Source organism: Semicossyphus pulcher, unplaced genomic scaffold (assembly GCF_022749685.1).
Source record: "Semicossyphus pulcher isolate SPU_LCO1_2020_fin unplaced genomic scaffold, fSemPul1.0.p SCAF_10, whole genome shotgun sequence".
In the NCBI taxonomy this organism is placed as follows: domain Eukaryota; kingdom Metazoa; phylum Chordata; class Actinopteri; order Labriformes; family Labridae; genus Semicossyphus; species Semicossyphus pulcher.
The window spans coordinates 3,530,850-3,554,218 of NW_027211604.1; the positions used below are offsets into that span (position 1 = coordinate 3,530,850).

Sequence of the window (23,369 nt, forward strand, 5' to 3'; positions counted from 1 at the left end):
AAACTATCATACGTGTTTATTTCTACTTGACTTTATTAAAAAATATTATAACAACAAAATCATCAGGAAACACACGCACACACACACGCAGCGTAGTCATCCATGAACACTACTACACACACACACACACACACACACACACACTTGCAGTTTCTTTTAAACAGGAGAAAAAAAATACATTGATTTGAGCTTCCTGTTCTTTGAAAAACAACAAAACCGATTTGACTTTGAAAAACAGAAACATTCTTGACAGGCCGACAGGAAAAGAAAAATGACCCGTCAATCAATCAATCAATCGATCAGTAAGTGAAGAGCTTCTTTCCAACACACTTTGCATCCAATTTATTAATAATTAAAGATGGAGGATAGAAATGACCTGATGTTCCCTGTTTGATTTTCCAAAAATATACAATATTTATATAATTACACGCAGTGAAATCTCTGGCTGGCAGCTCGTTTTGGAAGGAAACTCTTCACCTGCAAAAGTCTGACATCAAAACTGTAATGAAGTGATAATATATATAAAAAAACACGTCTGTAGTTGTTTATCTCTGCTTTACACACACACACACACACACACACACATTTCTGACTTGCATTCAAACCAAACAGAAAAACAAGAAATCTACAAAAATAGACCATTAGGCATTTTACACTTTGCATGTGGAGCCTTCCTCCGAGCCGTCTCCAGACAAATCAACTTTGTGCACCCGTTTGTACGCCTTCACCGCTCGTCTTCAAGATAATCGTCTTTATTCACATATGGACAGATGAACAGATGCTACTGTCACACTACGCTAAGCTAACGGCTGTTTGATTTACTTACACTTAAACCAAATCTTAGAATGAACACACACAGCACAGTTGACGTGTGATGCATTTCCCCCCCCACACATTTAATCAGAGCTAATCAATAAGGCGCCGCTTTTTTTGGGGTCAGAGGTCAAACGAGCTATGGAGGGTTTTCACGCTAACATGCACAGTGAGGAAGAAACTGGGCTGAAGGAGGAAAGAAGCTTTTTGGGCCATTTTAAAACGATAAACAACAAAAAGAGAACTTGGAAATGACATCAGTGAAAACTGATTTTAATCCCAACAGATCAAATAAAGTGTTAAATGTAAACATAACGGAGGACCGCACCAGAGGGACTGCAAGCTTTAGCTACTTTTATAAATGTTTACTTTAGACTTTGTGGAGAGACGTTTCTTTGATCCTCAGCATCCTGAGGTTTACACTCAGCCACGCAGAGAATGAACTTCAGATCTTTATCAGAAAGTGAAGAAGCTGAAATCTTCAGGTTGATACTGAGAGGGCTGAAACCAAATGGAGTCATTTCTTTGAGTGTCTGCAGTGAATTCTTTAACTATAATGCAGCTGTCGACTGCTGAACTGTTTTCACACTGGACAGACAGAAATGAAACCAGTGGATTCCTGGGAGAAGTAGAAATAAGACCTAAAGAAAGGCTGCCGGTTCGACCACAGTATCATTTGTGTTCGTTTTTATTGATGGAATTTGTGTCAACAAGTCTTTGGATTGACTTCTTAGCTTTTAGCAGCTGAACACCTTAAAAGTTTGTGTAATATGTTTGAACTCTCTTCTTAAATTAATCTGTCAGCTGTTACCCGATGTACCAAACAATATATTTAATTCAAAGACTTTAAGGTAAAACAATCCAGTCATTGATCAGAGGAAAGTCCAAAAACAGACTATCCCTCTGCTTTCGCGTGCTGTGAACCACCACATGCGGGGAAAAGACCCCGAGGTCGGGAACATAAAACCTGTATTTCAACTGATTTGTAGTAAATAAAACATGCAGGAGTCACTGGTGTGGTTTAATCAGGAGTTATTTCATGTCACTTACTGTTGGTTATCTATTAAAACGCTCCCCTGAAGCCCCACACAGATGATGAGGAATGACATCGGAGCTTTTTACCACCGACAGACTGAAGATCGCTGCAGAAGCTGAGACAGACGGCGTCAGAAAGCAAACTGAAGAAACTCCTCAAACTGTTCCCCTCAGATGAGGACTCATCTTTAGGTCTTTACTTTTGCTGCTTCGTCCTTTTTGGAAAACTTTCTGCATCAGTATTTGAAGATATTTGAGCAGCTGCAAAGTCGATCGTTCATCATGTCTGCGTTCTCATTGGCTGACGATGAGCTGTCGCAGGTACGACTGCGTGAGGCCTCGCAGCTCCTCCAGCGTGTAGTCCTCTGGCATCGGCAGGCGGGTGATGTGCGGGGCCAGCTGGGCGAGGGGGATGCTGAGGGAGTCGGACGCCGCGTCGCCCTGCTGCAGGCTCAGCACCACGCGCAGGATGTTGGCCACTCGCTTCGCCATTTCTGCACGGAGGGAGGAGACGTGGGGGAGGAGGTGGAGGGGAGGCGGGGCTTTGTTAGCTCAGAGTTTTTGTGTCGCAGAAGTGTCTGCAGGTTTTTCGTTCTCATCAAACAACAGCAGCTGAGTTCATCCACCTGCCGGAACGTTCTTTCTCTCCCTCTCTTTCCCTACAAACTCTTCCTGCTGTTACTGCAGAACAGGAAGTCTCACTCCGAACTCTTCCTTTAAAACACCTACCTGAGCAACTACTCACCTGACAAAATCTCTTCCTTCATGAACCAATATTCTTACACATCAGTTTGACTTCAAACACCTGCAGCCTCGTGACTCTGATTATACTGTGATTACTGTCAGACTTATTTTTTAATGTTTATTGGATCCGAGCACTAAAGGGCAAGAACAGACCATTGACATGCAGTATTATTTATATTATGATTATTAGTGAGGGCTTTGTGATGCTTGAAAACTCGGCTCAGGTGTAAACGTGTGTTGGGATAAAGTTCCTTTGAAGTTCATGTAATTCAGTTGCTCATGTTTCTTAGAACATATCAGATGTTTTTCATGTTCTTTGATCTCATTTTGGATTTCCTGCTTCAGTTTTCATTTTACAAACGTGTTGGAGAACTTGAGCCTTCGTCACAACTCTTTGTAAACTGGTTCAAACGCATCGCGTCACCTCAAAAGCACAAGCTTTAAGCATATTTGAGGTGCTTGAGAACAACAGCATGAAGTGATTTGGCTGTCGAGTTTCCACCTTTACATTTGACAAAGATGTCTGAAGCTCAGGAGGCTGATGTAACAGCTCCTGGAGCCTTCAAACAATAACAACTCTTTTAAACATATCTGACAATTTACTGCAGAGTTCAGCTGGCAGATAAACACTGATGTGATCTGACACTGTAAAAATGTCTCTCTCAAACTGAACTCACTCTCTGTCTGCTCCTACCTTCATCTCACTTCAGCCAATCAGAGGGCAGATGTGATCCAGCTGCTGTTGTTTACAGTTGGAGGGAAAACCTGCAGACTCTTATTTCCAGGTAAACATGAAAGCATGAAGCAGAGGAGCTCTTACCTGATTGGGCGAGCCGGTCTCGGGCGGAGCTGCAGGGCAGCAGCTCGATCCTGCTGCAGAGAGACGTCACGTCGGTGTAGAGGCGCTCCAGCTCGTAGCCGGCGTTTTCCATCTGACAGCGAGGAGAAAAAACAAACATGAAACTCTAACCGTCGTCATGTCACATAAAAACAGAATTTAATCATTACGTATTTGGAGCACTCAGAAACACATGTCAGTACCTGCTGGATGTCCTGCAGAGTCTTTATGACTCGGATGTAGTCCAGGTAAACTCTCCCTGCAGTGTCCCAGTCCTGGATGGTAGCGCTGTGTTCAGGGACCGCCAGCCCCTCCAGGAACTCCAGTAGGTAGTCGTGGTTGTCGTTGATGATGCAGTCTACGGCAGGACGTGAGGGACAAAAATTACCTTTAAAAAAAGCTTCAAACTCCCTTTAACTTAATGAAACTTGATTATTATAAACTATTTTCTGCTAAACATGATTGAAAACCAGAGACACAGAGTCCCCTCAGTTGGTGCTGACCTGAGGCCAGGTGTTGGATCAGCAGCCGGTGGCACTGGCTCCAGAACCCGGCCCGGTACAGGTGCAGGGCCTCCTGGTGTCTGTCGGCGTCGCGGCGGGCTCGGGTGGCCTTGGCCTCGTGAATCCACTGCTCCGGGATCAGCAGCCTCTCGGTCAGGAAGCGCTCCCTCTGGACCGACTCGTCCGTGTCCTGCAGGGAGCAGTGGAGGGTCAGCATCTCCCGCACTGCTCGCTCCCGCTGACTGAAAACACACACAGAAAAATACACCTCAGTTTCTTCTCTTCAGGACGGAGATGAACATAGAACAAAAAGAGAAGCAGAGAAAGTACTGTTTATGTTTTTTGTTCCAAAATCTCTAACTTGCCGAAAATTATACCTATAAAAACTCATGAATGACTTCTGATGCAGCAAACATACTGGGTCTACGATGCGGCCGATAGAAACATCTGTGTCAAAGCTTTTACATTTATAATTTCTCATTTCAAGCTCCTGTCTATGACTGAACGGGGGAGGAAAACTCTGCGCGTTTCTTTAAACATTATCCAGTGACAGTAAATAAAGGAGCCAAAGTGTTCGTACGTGTGGTCGGGGATGTGCAGCAGGATGAAGATGGCCATGTGCCACAGGCCGGCGCTCTCCAGCTGAGCAGCGTAGCTGGCGTGGAGGAGTCCCTGCCGCGAGGCACTCAGGTGGCTGTAGTGCAGCGCCTGCAGGACGCCCCACAGGTGCCAGCTCAGACGGTAGTCCAGACGCTCCCAGGTGACGGTCAGGGGGTCCAGCAGCTGCTGCAGGCTGTAGTGTCTGCAGGAGACACATTAAAGGAGCATTACACTGATTTTACACATGTTCAAACTGCAGAAATATTTTTTTCTCTGGTTCCTGTTGCAGGTGAGCGGCTAGTTTACCGGTCGCTGTACAGTTTGAGCAGGTGGAAGCAGAGGTCGTGCAGCGGTCGTTTAGACTCCTCCTTCTCCTCATCCTCCAGGTCTGGCTGCTCTGCCTCCATGTACGGAGGCAGGGGCGCGACGGCGTACTTCCCCCCCTCAAAGGAGCCCTGCAGAAACAAGACGATAATGAGGAGGCAGGAAGCTTCTTGGAGTCTTAATGGGAAAATAAACCAACTGAAGGCTTGAACAAGTAAAGAGATCAGAACAGAAGCTCGAACCAATCACCTTTGAGTATAAAGTATCATGTGACAGCAGCTTACCTGGAAGGCAGCTTCGTACTTAGCGAGAGCGTCTGCAACGGAGGCCGTCGGAGGCAGCATGAACCAGAGGTGGACGGCCACGCAGCGCTTCCAGTCCAGCTCGATGCACACGTTCACCACAGAGTCCGACGACTGCCACACCTGAGAGACGCACAGGGAACACCGTCAGCATCAAACTACATCACATGACTAAATGGAGACACAGTTTAAAGACAACAAACTTTTGTTAAGGTTACTATGGTCCTGTTTAAAACAACAAGGTAAAACTACTCAGCAGATACCCGAGCAAATTCTGTGTCTTTGTGTACCACGTCTGAAGATGCACGTTAACATGTTAAAAAGGTTTTTTATCAGAAAGGAAAAAAACGTTGTATCATCTTTCAGGAGAATCTGTGAAGTTTATATCAGCAGTAATATTTCTGTTCTGTTGGAAGTGAATGAAACGTGTCGTACAGGTTTCCCGGCGAGCAGCGTGAAGATGCGAAGGCGCTCCTCGGGCAGGTAGCTGTCGGTCTGCATGCGGTTCCAGTCGGCGAGCTGCAGGGCCAGCAGGTCCCGGCAGTACTGAGAGCCCATAGCCTGAGACAGCAGCAGGGACAGACGGTGGTCACCTGGAAACACACAGCTACAGGTTAGCACGGCTGCTCGCTCAGCATGGAGGCATTTTGTTAGTTCAGTAAAGCTCCGACAGAAACTTCAATTCTGTGAACCATGTTTCAGCTCCATCTTGTGTGTCATGGAGCTCAGAGCTGCTGCGTTTACTTCACGTCTGCTGGACACAAACAGTTTATCCATCTGTCATTGGTACCACATCTGGACTTTTCAGATCCTAGTTTGATATTTTCTCTGTGCCAACTCTTCAGAATATAATAAACCTTCTTTAACTCTGGGTCATGTATGATTGAGCAGCAGGCGAGAGCTTGGATGAGCCTCTCAGTCTGCAGTGTTTTAATGATTCTGACTCTCCTCACCTTCCTTCTGAGCGAGTCGACATGCCTCGCTGATGCGGTTTCCCGTCAGGTAGCTGAAGATGGCGTCCGTGTGGCGACCCTTCCCCGCCAGCGCCACCTCCTCCTCCACCCTGCAGGAGGCTCCGCGGGAGAGCCATGCCGAGAAGGTGCGCCTCCTGTCCAGCTGCTGCTCGTACTCGCTGGGAGTGTCAACATCTGGATCCTGATCTGCAGGACCCAACCGGCCCCACAAGGCCTCACACAGGGTCCAGACCTCAGACCAGTACCCCAGGAGGGCTGCAGGGAGGACAGAGGTTGAAGGCTTGTACGGTAATGATGCATGAACATAAATAAATGTAATCATTTCCTTCCACAAAACATTGAGCTGCTTAGTTTTACTGTTACACTCATACATCATTAAAGTCATATCACTCAACCGTCCGTCTGAACTCCTCCCACTTACGGTCTGCGTCTCCCTGCCTGTCGCTCAGCTCGCTGATCCACTCAGCGTACTCATGCAGCGCCGCCACGCCAGGCTGTGGTCGGATCAGTGGGCAGGCGGAGACATCTGGTGTGTCTACGGTGCTGTGCTTCAGACAGATCTCCAGGGGGCGCTGCAGAACCGCCTGGCTCTCCTCCTCCTCCTCCTCCTCACTGCTCTTCACTGCTGGAGGCTCCAGACCCACCACCTGCTCCAGCACCACCTTGTAGGGGCTTTCTGTCAACCTGAGGGAGGAGAGCTGAGCTTTAGCAGAAACACGACCCTGGACACTTTGATTCATTTGGACTCTTTAAAAATCAAGTGTACTCTTCCTGGTTTCATAAACAAAGTGTTTCTGTCTTACGGTTTGCTCCTGGCTGGTTTCGGCAGGAAGCTGAAGTCGGTTTTGCTCGTCAGTTCTTGCTGGACGAGCTGTTTGGTCGACGGTGAGCTCAGCCTGTGGCCGCAGTGTGCGAGCGTCCAGCCGGGACCCCAGCCCACCCGGAAGGAACGACCGGCAAACAGCCCCGCGTCCATCAACAGACAGCCCTGCAAATAAAAACAAGATTCAAGTGTTTATGCTGCTGTCACCACTGAGGGGCAGTGTTTTTAGCTTTCACTGTAGAAGGTGTCTGTTATTATACTGTTATAACTGTTAGCAAGAGAACATGTTGCTCGTGTTTCCATAAATGTGTTTTTAAGTGTCGCAGTAAAAAAGCTGTAAAACTTTTGACTGCACATGACACTTCTGAATAACACGTGGCAGTGATGCATCTCAAAGCTGTTTGCTAAAACACTAGCAGAGTGCTGATTAATAATTGGGGGTGGGAGAAAGCTTTGAACTGGAGGTAACATCAATGCACAGCTACGCATCCAGGTAATAAAACCCTCACATATCACTAAGAATAACGAAACAACGTTATTGTAATTGTCAGCCCGATTCTGGCCTGTAGATTACAATGACTTAACAATCAGCCTGTAGCAGTATCGACAGGTATGTGTGGACCAATAACGAGACGAGGACGTAACGACAATCTCCATTTTTGTCCCGCATTCAGGCTGCATCCAACCCCTGGGAAGTGTGGCATATAAATCAATCTGACCTGTGTAAGTAACCAGCCCATCACCTGATGCTCAGGAGACATAAAAGACCTGCTCCATTTACTAACACTGAGCAAGACGTCTGGATATGAGCTGATGTTTTTAGGTGCACAAGTAACTTAAATAGCCCTCGTCTAGATTTTAGTGGCAAATATATTTATGTAAAACAAACCAACCTTCCCCTGAGTGACCGACTCTTTGAGGGGGACGGGGCCGCCCAGCCGCCGGACGCCAACAGTCCTGACCGAGGGCTCCGGGGCCCGGGGGGGCAGCAGGAAGGACGAGGGGCCTGCCCCCGCCCAATGTAAGGGCCGGGGTGGTTCGACCGCCGCTGGAGACCCCCGGGACAGAGAGGGAGGAAGAAGAGGAGTGCGAGGAGAGTCGGACACCTGAGAGAGGAGGCCGGAGGTGAAACGAGCCTGAAGGAGACCGCCCACTGCAGTGAGAGACCAAGAGAGAGAGAAAGAGAGAGAGAGAGGTTAAAGGTTGGGTTAAAGGTTACCAAAATAAAAGCGGGAGTGGGCGGAGCTTGTTGCTTCCTACCGGAGGGTCGGCTCTGAGATCCCGGCAGGACGATGCGAGGAGAAGAGACGTCAGTGGAGACCTTCATCGCTCTGTGATCCTGAAACATGTCGCTCTCCTCCTCATCCTCAGCAAACAGAGACGCCTTCATGATCTGACGACAGAACAGGACATTTTATTGTGGTGGCGGACGGTTATGGAGATGTACTTCCTGTCTGTGGATGTGGACTGTGGCGCTACCTGTAAGGTGTGTGGGTTGATCCCCAGTGTGGACGCGATGTGGCCGGACGCAGAGACGCCGTCGTGCTCTGTGGGGATCAAACCTGCGAGCTTCCCGCTGGTTGTGTCCATGTCCCCCACAAGCAGCTCGCTGTCCTCCTCTCCTCCCAGCATGCTCTCTGTCGGGAAGCTCTGGGTGATGTCGGCCATGTCACTGTCCAACTCAGCCACGCCGCCCGGCAGATCAAGGACAACAGTGGACTGAAGACACAGATGGAGATGAGGAGGTCAGAGAGACATGAACACAGAGTTCAACAACATCATCACTGACTCTCTGCTTTCTGTCGGTCTTTTATTTTGAAAAACAATGAGGTTTCGTCTTATCTGAATTACTGAACTTTTAACGCCATTTTAGGACGACAGGAGTCTGTTGTTTCTGTAAATGTTTCCTGATTCAGGATCAGTGTTCGTCCACTTACATTGCGTTGATTTGTATCCTGATCCAGACGTAAACGTCTTAAAATAACAGACTTCTTATATTTTACAGATAAAATTATAAATAAGAAATTTAAAAGTTTAGCATAAAATGATATAAACCAAACAAGAAACACCTGCGAGAGAGCTGCGGACGTCACATTATCACCACAAAGAGAAGCTAATCAGACCAAATGTTAAGCATCATCTTCATTTACTTTATTCTTTTCATTTCATGAGTATCATTTCAAAAGTACATTTTCTGCAGCGCACCTTAAAGCAGGTTAGAATCTAAAACCCACTCAACTTAAATAATAGTTGTAGTTTATTAGAAAACACAACAAGCTCTTAATAATAACTAATATAATAACAGCAGCATGAACAGGCCATAAAAACTTAGTCTGATTTTACTAAAGATGATAAATAAACACAAAGTGAAGACGTTCAGATCATTTCTTCAGTCAGCAGAGAAATGAGCAGGAAACTTATAAGAGTGTAAATTCAGATTAAAAAAGAGATAAAGATAAAGCCGTTATATTTCAGATTAACTAAAGCAACATGCAGTAACTTTTCTCTCTGCAGACACAGTGACAGATGTTTGGTTTTAACAGCTGAAGCGATGAGACGATTCAACTGTGACAGAAGATTTAATGCTTTTCTTTGTTTTATATGATCGTAAACTGATTATCTTTGTGTTAAAAACTGCTGTCACACATCTGTAGAGATCATCTTTGTAAATGAGTCCTAAAAAAAACATTCGGCAAAAGTAATCTGAGTTTATAAATCTGTGGGTTCGTGTGGATCTTTCTATTTGCTGACAGGAGAAACTCAAAGTAACGATTTTTGCTTCAAATATCAGATAAAAACACACAAAACACTGAAAGAAGAAAACAAATAAATCCTGCTTTGTATTTCTTATACTTGGCTGTTACAGTTTTCTCTTTGTTAACTCTGATGTTTTACTTTCAAGACCTTAAAGTGAAAATCTCGAAGATGTTCATGTAAATAAATGTCTGTAAGTCTCTCTCTCTCTCTGAATGAGGTAACACATGGTGACTGAGCCTATGGCCCACTGATGAAAGCCTTTGCATTTGCAGTATATAGTATTATTATGGACTGGGTGTCTGTGGCGGTGCCCAGTTAATGACGCATTTTCCATCAGCCAGCAGTGGTTGGTCTGCCAGAGAGGGTAGGCGGAGCTAAGTGGCTGCTTTTCCGCTCTCTGCAAGTGTTGCGAGTAAACAGTAATCTACTATGGCTGAACAAACAAAGAAAAGATGGATGACTACAGATACAACTTCAACAAGAAGTGAAAATCCAAAGAAGAAGAAACAAACTCGACGCTCAGATGAAGCAAACAGTCTGAAAAGGAAAGCGACCGTCAGCCAGGAAAATCAAGAGTTACAGCCGGAGCCAACCGTGGACGTCTGGTTAAATTGGGAAGTGTGCTCCCGCAATTGTCTTTTATCCTCATAGGGTGCTGGCAAACTGAGATCTTCCAGATCAGACCTTTAAAGTAGTAGTTTACTGAATAGAACAACATCTGCACTGAAGCTAAAATCACTGTTTGTAAACAAATATCTTAAAATCCAACAAGAACTCTTTCATGCATAAATCTGACGGTGTGACCTCGGTCGCTTGTTTACAGGTCTTATATTATATATTACTTATGTATAGATATATATTATATATATTTATACATAAGTTTGTTGACGATCGTCCGTATTCAAAAGCCTCTAATAAACTGAACTGCAGCAGAAACAGATTCCACCTTTTAGAGTGTCAGTTTCAGAGAAAACATTAAACATTTCAGGCTGAGCTCAATCCATCACCCGTAAAAACCTCAGCCTGCCTTTATTAACTTCAGTTTCTCTTTAGAGGCCTGAAAAATATAAAACTTTGGGGAAAAACCCAAATCACATGCTTTAATGGCATTTCGATAAATGCAGAAAATATCAGTTTTGTTGGTGGTCGTCGTCTTCGTCGGCCTGGAATAACTGAAGCCGACTCTCATAAATCAAATGAAAAACAAGCTGCTAGCTGATGTTTGAGTGAACTGCTCCTTTAATCATCTCAGCTGTGTCAGTGAGGATGAGGAGGATGAGTGTTGATGGGCGCAGGCTGCTCTACCTGAGCCTGTGGCGCCACCTGCTGCTGGGAAGGAGGCAGTTGCTGCTGCAGCTTAGAAGGAGGAAGTGACGCCATCGTCTTCAGCTTCTTGGGGTCAGTTTTGAGTGGGACGTCGTCCTCCTCGTCCGAGTCCTGGAGGCCATATTTGGAGAAATGTGTGACCTGAGAGAGGGGGGGGGAGTGGGCAGAGTCAGTTACACCTGAGGACAACATGACAGTGCCACACTGCACAGAGCTCACTGTGACCCAGCTAACTTTCACAGCAATGTAACGTTTGGTTCACGATAAACTGGATCTGTGTCTCAGCTTCTGAGAATGAAACATCTTAATTTAAAAAAGGTTTCTTCAGCTTCTTTTTTACAGTGACTCACAGATTCGATGCTTAATGCACAGAAACAGGCGCCTGATATTTTGATTGATTTTCACAATTGGAAATTCAGTAGCAGCAATGAATCAACAGATCTTGTTGTTTTGTGTTCCACCTGAATGAACAAATTCCTGAACAGTAAATGAACCTAACGATGGCTCTACTTGACTCAAAATTCTGTCAATCGAATTCTATGTCGTTTAATGTTTTTTTCTTCGGTTCAGCGACAGATCAAACTCCTACATCAGCCAACTTGTTTTTTCCTATAAGACGCACATAATTAAGTTTTCCATTAGAGACGTCGGTCAGCTGGACATTAAAACACATCCAGACGCCTTTAAATAGTTGTAAATTATGTTTTAACTACACAATTTAACTGAACAAAGGTTTTAGTTAGTTATTGCACTAGAATAGAATAGAGCCCCGAAGCCGAGCCGAAGTTCACCTGGAGACAGTTTTTGACGAAAAATTCATAAAATTGTATTTTCAATATTATTTTTTGGCTTTTGCCTTTAATGGATACGACAGTAAAGATAAACAGGAAAAGTGGGAAGGAAAGAGTGGGGACGACACACACACGGTCTCTGCCTCTGTATATGGCAGCGTTAATTTTGTTCATGAAAATTATGACAAAAAATGTTCGTCAACAATCAATTTTCCACGACAAAGACGAGCTAAAAATAGATCATTGATAATAAAAACTGACTGACTGACTTGTATGTTTAATTTTCGTTAACGAGACGAGACGGGACTAAAATGTGAGTGGTGGACTGTCAGCCATTTAAAATGCATATTTCCCCCCGCAGTGCGTCTGTCTGTCAAAATTCAAGCAATGCACTCCTGTAACTGGGTTACGGGCATCATGAAGCTGGTTGTGAACTTTCTGTGTCACTCAGGCGTTCTGCTTCAGGCTCTGTGCGCGCTCACAGAAAAAGGGGCGTTTTACGCGTCATTTGACGCTTGTTCAGCATTCACCGCCTGTCTGCTTCAGTCAGACTGTTTGAATGAGAAGCAATGATGAAAAGTAATCCTTAGATGCAGTGTCTACATCGTTTTTTTACTGTAAGGATGATCTGCTGAAATGTAAAGTCTTAACTAACCGAAGCAAACAGGTAACAGGCAAAGCGAACGACTAATGAAGGCCAAGCACTTGTGTTTTTAAAGCCGTTACTGATGTGGACACATTTAAGAATGTCACTCTAATGTATCGGTTTAAAATTAAGATTTTAACAGAAACAGAAAAAATTGTTCATTACACTTTTTTAAAAGAGTTGTGACCTTGATATAAACTGGAAACACTTTAAGTTGAAAATCTGACTCTCTGTTGGACAAACTTCCGACACTGTTTGTACATTTTCTCAGGCCTTACACAGACGGGTTGTCCAACATGTCTGCAATGAGTCAATAACAACATATTCATTAAAGGCTCCTATGTGTCCTCAGCTTTATCATTCACGTGAGAGTCTAAATAAACTTTAGGTGACACAACAGACGCAGCAGTGACCGACCTCGAACACCCAGGATCCCGTCTCAGGTCTGTACTCCAGGAACCTTGCTCCCTGTTTGCGTGATGCTTTCTCCAGCCGGCCCTCGTAGTTCATGTCTGTGAGGCGCTCGGGGCTCCTGATCTGCATGCAGGTCGTCTTGTCGTTTGGCCAAACACCATCGAGAGTCACTTCCGCTCGCCTGCGACCACAAAAAACAGGATGAAATTAGTCAAAGCCTCCCCATGCAAGAAGGCTTTCAGAGTCCCTGGCTTCACTTCCTGTCACTCACCTGTTAAGCCCCTCCCCCTCTGGCGGCTTGTTTTTGTCGTCCGGGTACACGATGACCTCTTTGCGTCTGAAGTGGACAATCTCGTCGAGGTTCAGTCCCGTCACGTTCACCTCGCCGGGGAAGAAGATGGAGCCGTAACCTGTGGGCCAATCAGAGAAGGGCATTGAGACGGCTGTCCAATCAGGACTCGTGACAAAAGAAGTTTGGTTAGTTTTCTACAGGCCCAGGAACCCATCAGGAGGCAATTAACCAGCCAATGAGTTCGGATAAAGTGTGAGAGTGCAAACATCACAAAGTCTGAAGTCAGGTGTGTGTGTGTGTCTCCACTGGGAGCAGAGATGGAAGCTGACGTTACCTTTCCTGCCGACAGTGAAGTTTTCCACCATACACTCTCCGTTTTCGTCCACCATCTCAGCCAGATCCTCCATGGAGGGGATGGTGTAGTAACCCACACGGTTCAGAACGATGCCTGAAAAACAGGAAGCAGCATGTGACGGATTTATTCGACAACCACTCAAATGTAGTTTTAAAGGTAATGTAGGAAGTCGCGATCTAATTTCCTCTTGTAAGTGATGGCCCAATATTTCCTATGCTAAAAGGAGGAGTCATATGGGACAAAGCAGAGAGGACACTGAGGTAAGAGGTAAGAAGTAGTAGTTCAAATGTTTCATTCTGACCTGCAGGGTGAGGAGACTGTTGGGACTCCTGCTGCTCCTCCTCTCTCTCCTCTTGCAGAGACTCCTCCCCAAGAGACGCCGACACGTCCTCGCTGCTCAGCTGAGGAAGAAGAAGCATTCAAGTAAAAATCAAAGTTCCACACCTTAATATTAAAGCTTTCACCTGACAATAACCCACAGAATGAAGGTGACGTTTTCCATAAGATTCATTCAAATATGTCAGTCATCAGGATTTAAACACAACTTGATCTTTTCATTTTCGTATTGGAATATCTGGCTTCTACACAGAATCATAAAGTGGAGGTAAATGCTCCCTCTGTTGTTGTAGGCTCTCGATGCAAATACTGCCTCTTCTAATCGAACATGTTTTGTGAACCAGTGTTGAAACATGAAAGTAACTGGTGCAGATCAGGTTTGAGGTTTAACCTCAGATCGTCTGACCTCCAGTCCGTTCCTGGACGCTTTGTGCATGTTGAGGTCGCTGATGGTGTCCTGCAGGCTGGTCTGGGTGCGGCCCTGCGGGATCGGCTTGGCGATGGGGTTGACGTAGAACTGTGTGACCTCGGGGTCGTCGTCAGCTTGGGTGCTGGGGCCCGGCACCTCCCTCAGCTCCTCCTCCTCCTCCATGTGACTGTAAACAGGGGAACAGAGAGGAGAGCGGAGGACTCAAACTATGAAATTATTGTCCACTAGATCGTTCAACTAATCGTTCAACAGTTCACTGAAAACTGAGTTCTTAAGTGAAATTTTAAAGAAGAATATGTGAAAAAAACCTGATAAAATGGGAAGTGTGTGTGTGTGTGTGTGTGTGTGTATTTTTTCAGACCTGTGTCCGTTCTGTGGATACTCTGAAGGTGAAGCGAGGTCGTCAGTCTCTTTGTTGATTGGACTGTTGTACTGACTGCTGTTCAGGTTCTTCAGCACAAGTTTCTTGATGCTCTTCCTGTGGACAACACAGGACAATGTCAACACACATGATTTTTGTCGTATTTCGCTTAATTAAAAATGATTCTGGTTTGAAATAGTAAGCATTTATCTCTCAACAAAGCCAATTATGTGCATTAAAACACCTGTTCAGACACTGTTGCCATGGCAACGGTTACCTGGGTATGAAGGCTCCGTTGGTGAGCGAGGGCTCGTCGTCATCCAGGCCATCGAAGAGCTGTGTCTTGGAGGCTCCTGATGACGTCAGGGCTTTGGGGCGTACTCTGGTCGCAGGGCGAGGCGTCAGCTTGTAGTGGGTGGGCGTGGTCAGAGCCTTCTGGGCCGTCGGATTGGTCGGTTTCAGACGCTGTTGCAACAAAGATAGGTTGTAAGTTTTTAACGCCTTTGTTACAAAACCAGGTTTCTCAGATACTCAAGGCGAGCATGAACAAACTAGCTCGACTCTCTCACCTCCTCTTTCTTCTTCGGGTCTGACAGCTGGTTTCTGAACAGCGGCGAGTCTCCGTACGGCGAGTACGCCAGAACGCTGAGCTGCTGCTGAAGCATGGCCTGCTGGGCCCCCGCAGCGCTCGGATCTGAGAGAGCTGAAGGAGAAAAGGGAACACACACATCAACATGGAGAAGAGTAACCAAGACAACTGGGGTCAAAGTGTAACACTCAGACAGCTGAAGAAATAATAAGTTTGCATATAAAAATGTGAGATATCACACATGCATGGCATGATTGCTGCCATAGGCTTTGACCCGAGTAAAACTATATATTTTTTACACAACAGTGGAAGAATAAAGCTGTCTGAGAGACAATTAGACAGACAGACAGTCAGAGTTGAGCTGCTCACCGACGGGCTGCTGCGGAGCTCCGAAGCCGAGGGTGCCGGCTCCGGTGTTGAATCCTGTTCCTCCAAAGGTTCCTATAGCTCCCAGCGTGGTGCCCAGTTTGTTCTGGTTGTTCCCAAACAGAGACGGCTGTCCTGTGCCCACTGCTGAACACACACAACTTTGTATCAGTATATTTGTGAGGACTCTTTCTGCATGTTTCCACAGTCAGGGGTGGCTTTAACCAAATATTGTGTCAATTCTACTGAATTCTTTTTAAATGACAGGAATCTAAAGTGGAACCTCTCTTTAGTGGTGCATTTTGCTCTTCTAGGGGAAGGGTCATGGGAGAAATGTTGAGACATAATGCATTCTTATATTTCACACCCTGAATCATCATGTGTCCCTTCATAGTTTAATTACTTCCTGATGTCACAGATCATCTGGTACCTGTTCCAAAGCTGGTTCCCAGTCCAGTTCCCAGTCCCCCGGTGGCCGGCTTGTTCCCGAACAGACTCCCAGCAGCAGGGTTCGCAGCAAAACCTGCAAAACATCAAATCATTAATAAAAGTTAAGTATACTAAAGTAGTATAGGGGTACAGTATGTTAGCCTTAAGCACCTCGAGCAACGTGCGATGGATCAATAAATACTGCTATAAATCACAGCGAACACTGGCAGACCTACCGAAGGTGGACGTGTTGGTTCCTGTCCCCAGCGTGAGTGCCGGCTTGTTGCCAAACAGCCCGGTGCCGGTGCCGAAGGAGGGAGCGCTGGTGGTGGTGGTGCCAAACCCAGCTGTCTTACTACCAAATAAACTCGGCTGTAAAAGTAAACATACACAGACGCATTAAAACATCATTCAGTCACATTCACTCATTAACTCTTCACCAGGAGCCCAAGAAGCTTTGAGGAACTCAGAAACTGAACCTGTGATTCACCTGAAAAACATTAAAGACGACATACTAAACTTACTTTCCTCTTCTGGTGGTTTTAAAACAAATAACCATGACACACACGAAAGAGCCCAGCGGAGAAAACCCTTCCGGGGTTCAACGTCTCGTTTTAATTCTCTCTCCTTTAATACTTCGTCTGTACATTTAGCTAAGTTTGTAAGTTTCTTTAACTGACTAAATAGGACCTTAAATCTGATTAATTTCGAATAAAACTGGTTGGTACCTGAGTACCAACGTTTCCAAATCCAGTGTTGGTTGGACCGAACAGCCCGGTGCCCGCCCCGAAGCCGGTGGCGGTGCTCGTCTGAGCGGCGCCGAACAACCCGCCTGACTGAGACGGTGCAGTGTTCCCGAACAAACCCTGAATCACAGGAGAGGAGCGGTGACTCAACACTTCAAACATCCACAAAACCCTGACTGAGGAGTCTGACAACAGCAACGTACAGATTTTAAAGGGGAATTGCAGTGTTTTTAAAGCTGGGCCACCATTTTATACACATGTAAATGTCTCCAGTACAAGTGTTCATCCTGCAGCAGTGAAACAGGCTGTAATGGCTGCAACATAATCCTTGATGGGTCAAAGGTCGTCCACTAAAAGTTCTTGTTGTTTCCACTGACAGGCTCAGGTTGTTATTCTAAGTGTGTGACAACATTACAGAAAGGATCCCTACAGAGATAGACCTTTTTGTTACAGAGGAAGATGATTGTTTTAACCACACACAGACGTTACATCCCTCTCTGCAAACACACCAGACTCCATTCATAAATACACTGATTTAACCTAACAGAACACAGGATCTTACTGGTGGATGGTTAATTTCGGTCCATAACAATATTTGTTTAACACAAACAAATAATAATAAGAAAAACTATGTTAAAAAAAAAGGGCCCAGGTTTAAAAATACCAGAATTACTCTTAAATACACCAGAATGCTTGTTAGTGACACTGCACAGAGAAACAGAGCGACCCTCACCATGCTGCTGGTATTAGGCTGCCCCATCGTGTTGGTGTTACCAAAGGAGAAGCCGGTGCTCTGTGTGGTGGTGGCCTGGAACGGCTTGAAGAGGCTGCCGGCTGGTTGCTGTGCCGGCTGACTGAACAGTCCGCCTGCTGTCGTACCAAAACCGCCTGCAGGTGCTGGACAAGAGAGAAACACAAAGCATGTCGCATCACCAGCTCTTATTAACACTTCTTATTTCTGAGACGTATAAAATGAATTCTACAGAATAACTTCAGCTTAATCGTCACTTACTTGCTCCAAAGGTGCTTTTGTTTCCCCCGAAGGAGAAGCTGGAGTTGGGGGCGGAGGAGCCGAACAGGCCAGTGGCGGCGCTGGATGCGGCCGTGGTTGGTCCGAACAGGCTGCCCGTCCCTGCAGCCATCGGGTTGGCCGGACCCTTTCTGCCCGCTTGGTAGTCCTCGAGCCTCAACTCCTGCAGGAAAACACCGGAGAGAGAAGAAAGTGAGTGGTCAGCAAATATCAGGTCATGATTCTACAAAGTCTAACTTACAAAAATGCTTTGCTTTGTTTAAAGCTGCTTTTTTGGTGTTTTTAACAGTTTGAATCTGGGTCTGTTTATTTTGGAGACATTACTGGATACTTCTGCATCCATTAAAAACCTTGTGGATGATGAAAACTGAATAAATCCTGAACTAAAAACAAGTTAGTAGGTAGCTCCTGACATACGTACACTGAAGGGTGTCGGACATTGTTTACTAACATGAGGCTGCTTTATTCAGTGTTTCTATCGGGTGTAATCCCCTTTAGATAGAAGGAAAACTCTTCGGTTAAACCTCGGGAAAGATTAAAACGGAAGGATAATTTTTAGACTCGCTTTTGTGTTGCTGAATCTGTAAAAGCAGCAGCTGACACGTCTGTCTGTGTGTCGATCTACAATCTCACCTCCAGGGATTTGTTCTCGTACTCCTTCATGGCGGTGATGCACTGGTGCTTGGTGTTGATGCTCGTGGTCACACCTGCCTTCACCATTGTGTCACTTCCTGTTGGAGGCTGAAGGAGCAAAAAAATAAAAGAAAATTGTTAAGTGTGAGAAATACAAAGACGCTTGAACATTCCCTGAGGCGTCTTTTGGCCAACATTTCCATCCAGACAAATAAAATCTAAATCCTTTTATATTAAACTGATCTAGTTCAGTGTTTTTGCAGTAAGTACAACAGAAATATACAGACTATATCATACTAACATGAAGTTAAACAAAGATGCTAACTGTTTTTAATAAACTTCATGTAATAGTTGAAAACAGTTCTTCTGCAACATGTTGTGCGTCCACATTCGCTGCACCTGAAGTACTCACGTTAAACTTCACGGTGGTTCCTGGCTGCTGTGTGGCGGAGAACCCAGAGCCTCCAAACAGTGAGGCGGTTCCACCGAAAGGGTTGGAGGTGGTGTTGGTGGAGCCGAACAGCCCGCCACTGCTGGTGCTCGTCCCAAAGCCTGGAGGACACGATGTGAGGGACACTTCTTCAGGCCGATCAGACGTTTCATTTGATAAACAAATCACAATGACAGCTGGACTGAGCAGTTTGAAAATGGCACTGGAACGGAGGTTACTGTTGTTTTTGGTTAGTAGACACTTTTATTAGAAAAACTTAAATCTGCAGCATTGTTTGCATTATATTGTTAGTACTTTTCTCATTTTGGTTTCTGATCCCTATGTCATGATTTAGTTCTGAATGAAATATAGAAACTCAAACACATAATTTCCTTAGAGAAAGTCAGCTGAGGTTCATACTGGATGGATTCAGAAGCAGGTTGTCATTAATGAGCTAATCTGATGGAATAAGACAGCTTTAAAAAAAAAAAGAAACTGTTCAGCAGTGATGTACAGTGGGTTCTTACTTCCAAAAGATGTGGGTTTGTTTGCACCGAATGCATTGTTCGGCTGTGAGAAGAGTCCACCAGTGGTGCCCGTCGCGGTGCTGCCGAAGAGGTTGGTGGTAGTCCCACTCGGTGCACCAAAACCGAAGCTAGTGCTGGTGGAGGAAGTTGCCGGCTGGCTGAACGTGCTGGACCCGAACAGACCGCCTGGAGCAAACAGACAGAGATGTTTCAGTGTAAAGTATTTCTTCATTCATCTTTAAAAGACACCTTCTTTACTTTACTTGATTGATAGACATGTTTGCGTCTTTAAAATCACAACTTTTTGTTTAAATAAAAAAACTGAAAGTTTGAAGACTTAGTTCAGAAAATAAGTAGACATCTACAGTCTCAGCAGGTGAAACTTTATCTCCATCTGGATGGGCTCACAGCACTCAGAAACTTAACAACATGTGTCTGCTTTTTCTAACAAGAGCAAATAAGGTAAGAGCTGACGAACCAGGTTTATTCTGTGTGGGACCAAACAGTCCTCCAGCGTTGCTGGTGGCCCCAAACGCAGACGTCCCAAAGCCTCCTGCTGCCCCAAAAGCTGCGTCTAAAGTTACAGAGTTCATGTGAGGAGAGGACCACATGACACACATAGATGCTTTATATCACCTGCTGCAACTTCAGACAACAGGGACAAAAAACTTGAATACTGAAACTCTCATTTCACTGACAATTATTAATTCGTACTTCTGGTACTTCTTGCCATGAATTGAGTAAAATCAGACTCCTACTGCACAGAGCAGACACTAACATCACTTACATACATAGCAAAAAAAATAAACTACTTACTTTGCTGTCCAAAGGTTGACGATGTGCCAAAGCCCCCTGTCCCTCCACCGAAGGGAGTCCCAAATGACTTGTTGAACATCTTGCCCTGCTATCAGGACAGCATAAGTCTTCTGTATGGAGACAAAGTAAACACATCAGCTGTTTATATTCTACAGGAGCATTCCAGAACTGTAAAGGGGCTTACCTTTAAACAGTCTTAAAAATATTGTCGGATAGCTCTGTTATAAAGTAAATAAACTGAATTTAAAACACATCAGATTTGGGATAACTCTACATGTTAAACAATCCTATCCTAAAAATCAACTGAAATTTAAACAGCTTCCTTATTAGAACAAATAATCTCGTCACTGCTTTAAAGAAATAAAATGCACAGATTACAGTTACTGGTGATTACATTACATTTGGGACACAATTTTCCGAGCAGGGTGTGTAGTCTTGATATAAGTGTCAGTCACATGGTGATGACGAACAGGTAAACAATACGGGCTACTGTACAACGTTCAAGATAAAGTTACTATGTGGAATTAATCACTGTTTTTGTATGTCAAGGATGTTTCCGAGGTGGACTACAACTGAAGTGCTGCTGTGGGCTGATAATATCTGAATTTTTGTATTTTGTAAATCTTCCTGTCGCAATAGATGCACATTGACACTCCCTCTCCAGACATATCAAACAAAACATTAAAACCACTGAACACTATACAAAATATCAAAAGAAACAATTCAAGAACCTTCGGTCTGATTTTCTTAGAGCTGTCAACCTTGTTGCGGCTGTAACATGAATACCGAATGTGGTGAAATCCGGAAAGTGAAACTTTAGTACAATACTGTTTCAAATGAAGCTGGCCTGAAATCTTAAGCTCAAATAACGACATTGTAGAAGACAACATTAGCCGACCCTCACTCTATCTGACTTCCTGCTCCACGTGCAGCTAACCGGGTAGAGCCATTAATTTAAAACCGCTTATCAAATCTATCATATTTATGTGAGACCCCGAGGGTTGGGCGAGTTTAAACTGTTGGAAAACCATCCCGTCACTTAGCGAGTTTGAGCCAGATTAGACCAGTTATTCACCGCAAAACATTCAGCTAACACTGACACGCACGTAGCATAATTTCTTAGCGACCATATAAGCTCTTTGACTGTAGCGCACAAATAACGCTATCGACAAGTTAATTGTTCATTACTAATGGTAAGGCAATATTTAAAATTGATATAAAGTCGAATTACTGTTGGATATTTAGTGTGTAAACGCTACGGACAGTTGTTAGAAGTTGCGTGTCAAGCTAATATTAGCTAGCTAGCGCTCCCGCTAACTACTTAGCGTTGCTACGTAAACGTTAGCAAAACAAATGCGAAACAGACAAAGAACGACTGATACTCTGACAAACAGTTACCTTGAACACTGTTGCTGTGGTTGTTGGGTTTCTTTGTCGGCCTTTCTATGCTATGTCAAAACGACCGGTCCAAAATGATGAAAGATTAAGTATGTTTAGACAAACATCGGCAGAGCCGGATAGCTTTTTCAACGAGGAGGGAAAATTGTCGACCTGCAACCGTCACTACGCACACTCATGCGTCATACGTTATGACGACACCGAAGAAGAAAACGTTGAGAGTACAGCACTTCTGAAAATTGGAAAAATAAACATGTACTTTTAATTCTGGGTAAAAAAATGAAACTGTGGTCTTATTTAAATGCTAAGGTTTTTATTTCTACTAATGTTTAAAAAATAATACAAATACTACATACAGTCTTCTATATCATTTGTTATTTTGCCCACATGAGTAAAGAGAAAGTAAAATTCAATGTCAAACAAATTGTTCACTTAATGTCTGATCAAGATTTGCATCATTTTTATTATTATTTATCTTAAACCTATTTAGAATATTTATACATATTCTTTAATTGCATTGTATTTTCTTAGTTATTCTAAGTAAACAGGATAATACTGAAATTCTGCTTGTAGAAGATTATTTTGGTTGAATAATATTAAATACTAAAAACTGTATTTTGAAACCATTTTTGAACCCATCATAAAAATCAGACACTGCAATAAAATGTCAAATGGACTGATAACTGATAAATGTTGAAAACAGTGTAAACAAAAAGCTTTAATACTTTTGTCTGATGTCTTTGTCCCACATGATACCCCTATAGTTCTAGTTTTTGTCTTGTCCTGTGTCTTTTGACATGTATTCAATTTCTTGTTTGTTAGAACATTATGAGTTGAAGAGGATTTAACAATGATAAATGAATACACATGTTGTTGTTGTTGTTCATCGTAATATCAGGGCGCTAAGTCCAGTATATTCTCCCTTCCCAATAAATTGGTATATATTTTAAGTAAAGCTGAATAATCAGTGTACACAAACTTTTAAAACAAACGCAGGTTTTATAGATTTCATTTACATACATCAGGAAAAATAAGAGTCTTATCATCAATCACTTTTGGAACATTACATGTGACCACTCTCAAACCAAATTTACAAAAAATGTCCTTATTAAAAACGATTAGAAAACCTATGAGCTGTTATGTCGTTTACACAATCGATTTGTAACGTAACAAGTATGCTTAGTTAGTAGATACATGTAGTAGGGTAAAAAGTACAATATTTCCCTCTGAATGTAGCAGTGTGGAAGCACAGAGTACCAAAACATTGTAGACTGCCTCTAATGTATATTAAACCTCTTGAGTACATTCATTTTAACTTAAGTCTTCATGAACAAAAAATATAATACTATAAAAATAAAGCAAAATATTCTGTAAACAGATCATATATTTTATTTACTAACGTTGGTCTCCCTTCAAATTTCTGGAAGTTGAAAGTTTGGAAGAATTGCCATTTGATCATATGAGTGGTTGCTATACCGCACATTTTAGGAAAACTGGATATGACTCTACAAGGGTTTGAAGATATACTGACAAAACTATGGATTTGTTATTTTAGTTTACTTTATTCTCAAGAAACATGTACCGTCAAATTTGGTGTATAAGACACACTTTTATTACATTTCTTTTCATCTAAAAAGTATACCAGTATAAAATGCAGAGAGGTATTTTATTATGTCACAGTATTTTACCCAGACGATGGCGCTATAATCCAGCTAAAGCTTCGTCACAGACATCTACTTTA

General features: G+C 43.9%; 1 protein-coding gene across 5 annotated transcripts; it reads right to left on the reverse strand.

Moving 5' to 3' along the window:
• Positions 1 to 21: 21 nt before the first annotated feature.
• On the reverse strand, positions 22 to 21,775 carry nup98 (nucleoporin 98 and 96 precursor). 5 transcript variants are annotated; one of them, XM_069669174.1, is made up of 35 exons: positions 21,629 to 21,775; positions 20,231 to 20,340; positions 19,893 to 19,988; positions 19,415 to 19,600; positions 18,870 to 19,009; positions 18,458 to 18,565; positions 17,807 to 17,987; positions 17,528 to 17,691; positions 16,777 to 16,914; positions 16,285 to 16,420; positions 16,050 to 16,142; positions 15,623 to 15,763; positions 15,234 to 15,367; positions 14,942 to 15,129; positions 14,665 to 14,781; positions 14,280 to 14,469; positions 13,839 to 13,938; positions 13,517 to 13,630; positions 13,162 to 13,300; positions 12,894 to 13,071; positions 11,019 to 11,180; positions 8,436 to 8,675; positions 8,217 to 8,349; positions 7,850 to 8,109; positions 6,937 to 7,121; positions 6,555 to 6,817; positions 6,113 to 6,388; positions 5,595 to 5,752; positions 5,142 to 5,282; positions 4,840 to 4,988; positions 4,514 to 4,735; positions 3,934 to 4,175; positions 3,634 to 3,788; positions 3,413 to 3,524; positions 22 to 2,342 (listed from the first exon to the last, which is right to left on the reverse strand). In XM_069669174.1, exons 2-35 carry the CDS (start codon positions 20,307 to 20,309, stop codon positions 2,143 to 2,145), a joined length of 5,520 nt encoding a protein of 1,839 aa, XP_069525275.1. In that variant the 5' UTR covers positions 20,310 to 20,340; positions 21,629 to 21,775; the 3' UTR covers positions 22 to 2,142. The 5 variants fall into 5 exon arrangements, with proteins under 5 accessions (XP_069525275.1, XP_069525273.1, XP_069525264.1 ...); XM_069669172.1 differs by having other exon boundaries at positions 15,623 to 15,766; XM_069669163.1 differs by having other exon boundaries at positions 18,870 to 19,036.
• Positions 21,776 to 23,369: the final 1,594 nt, after the last annotated feature.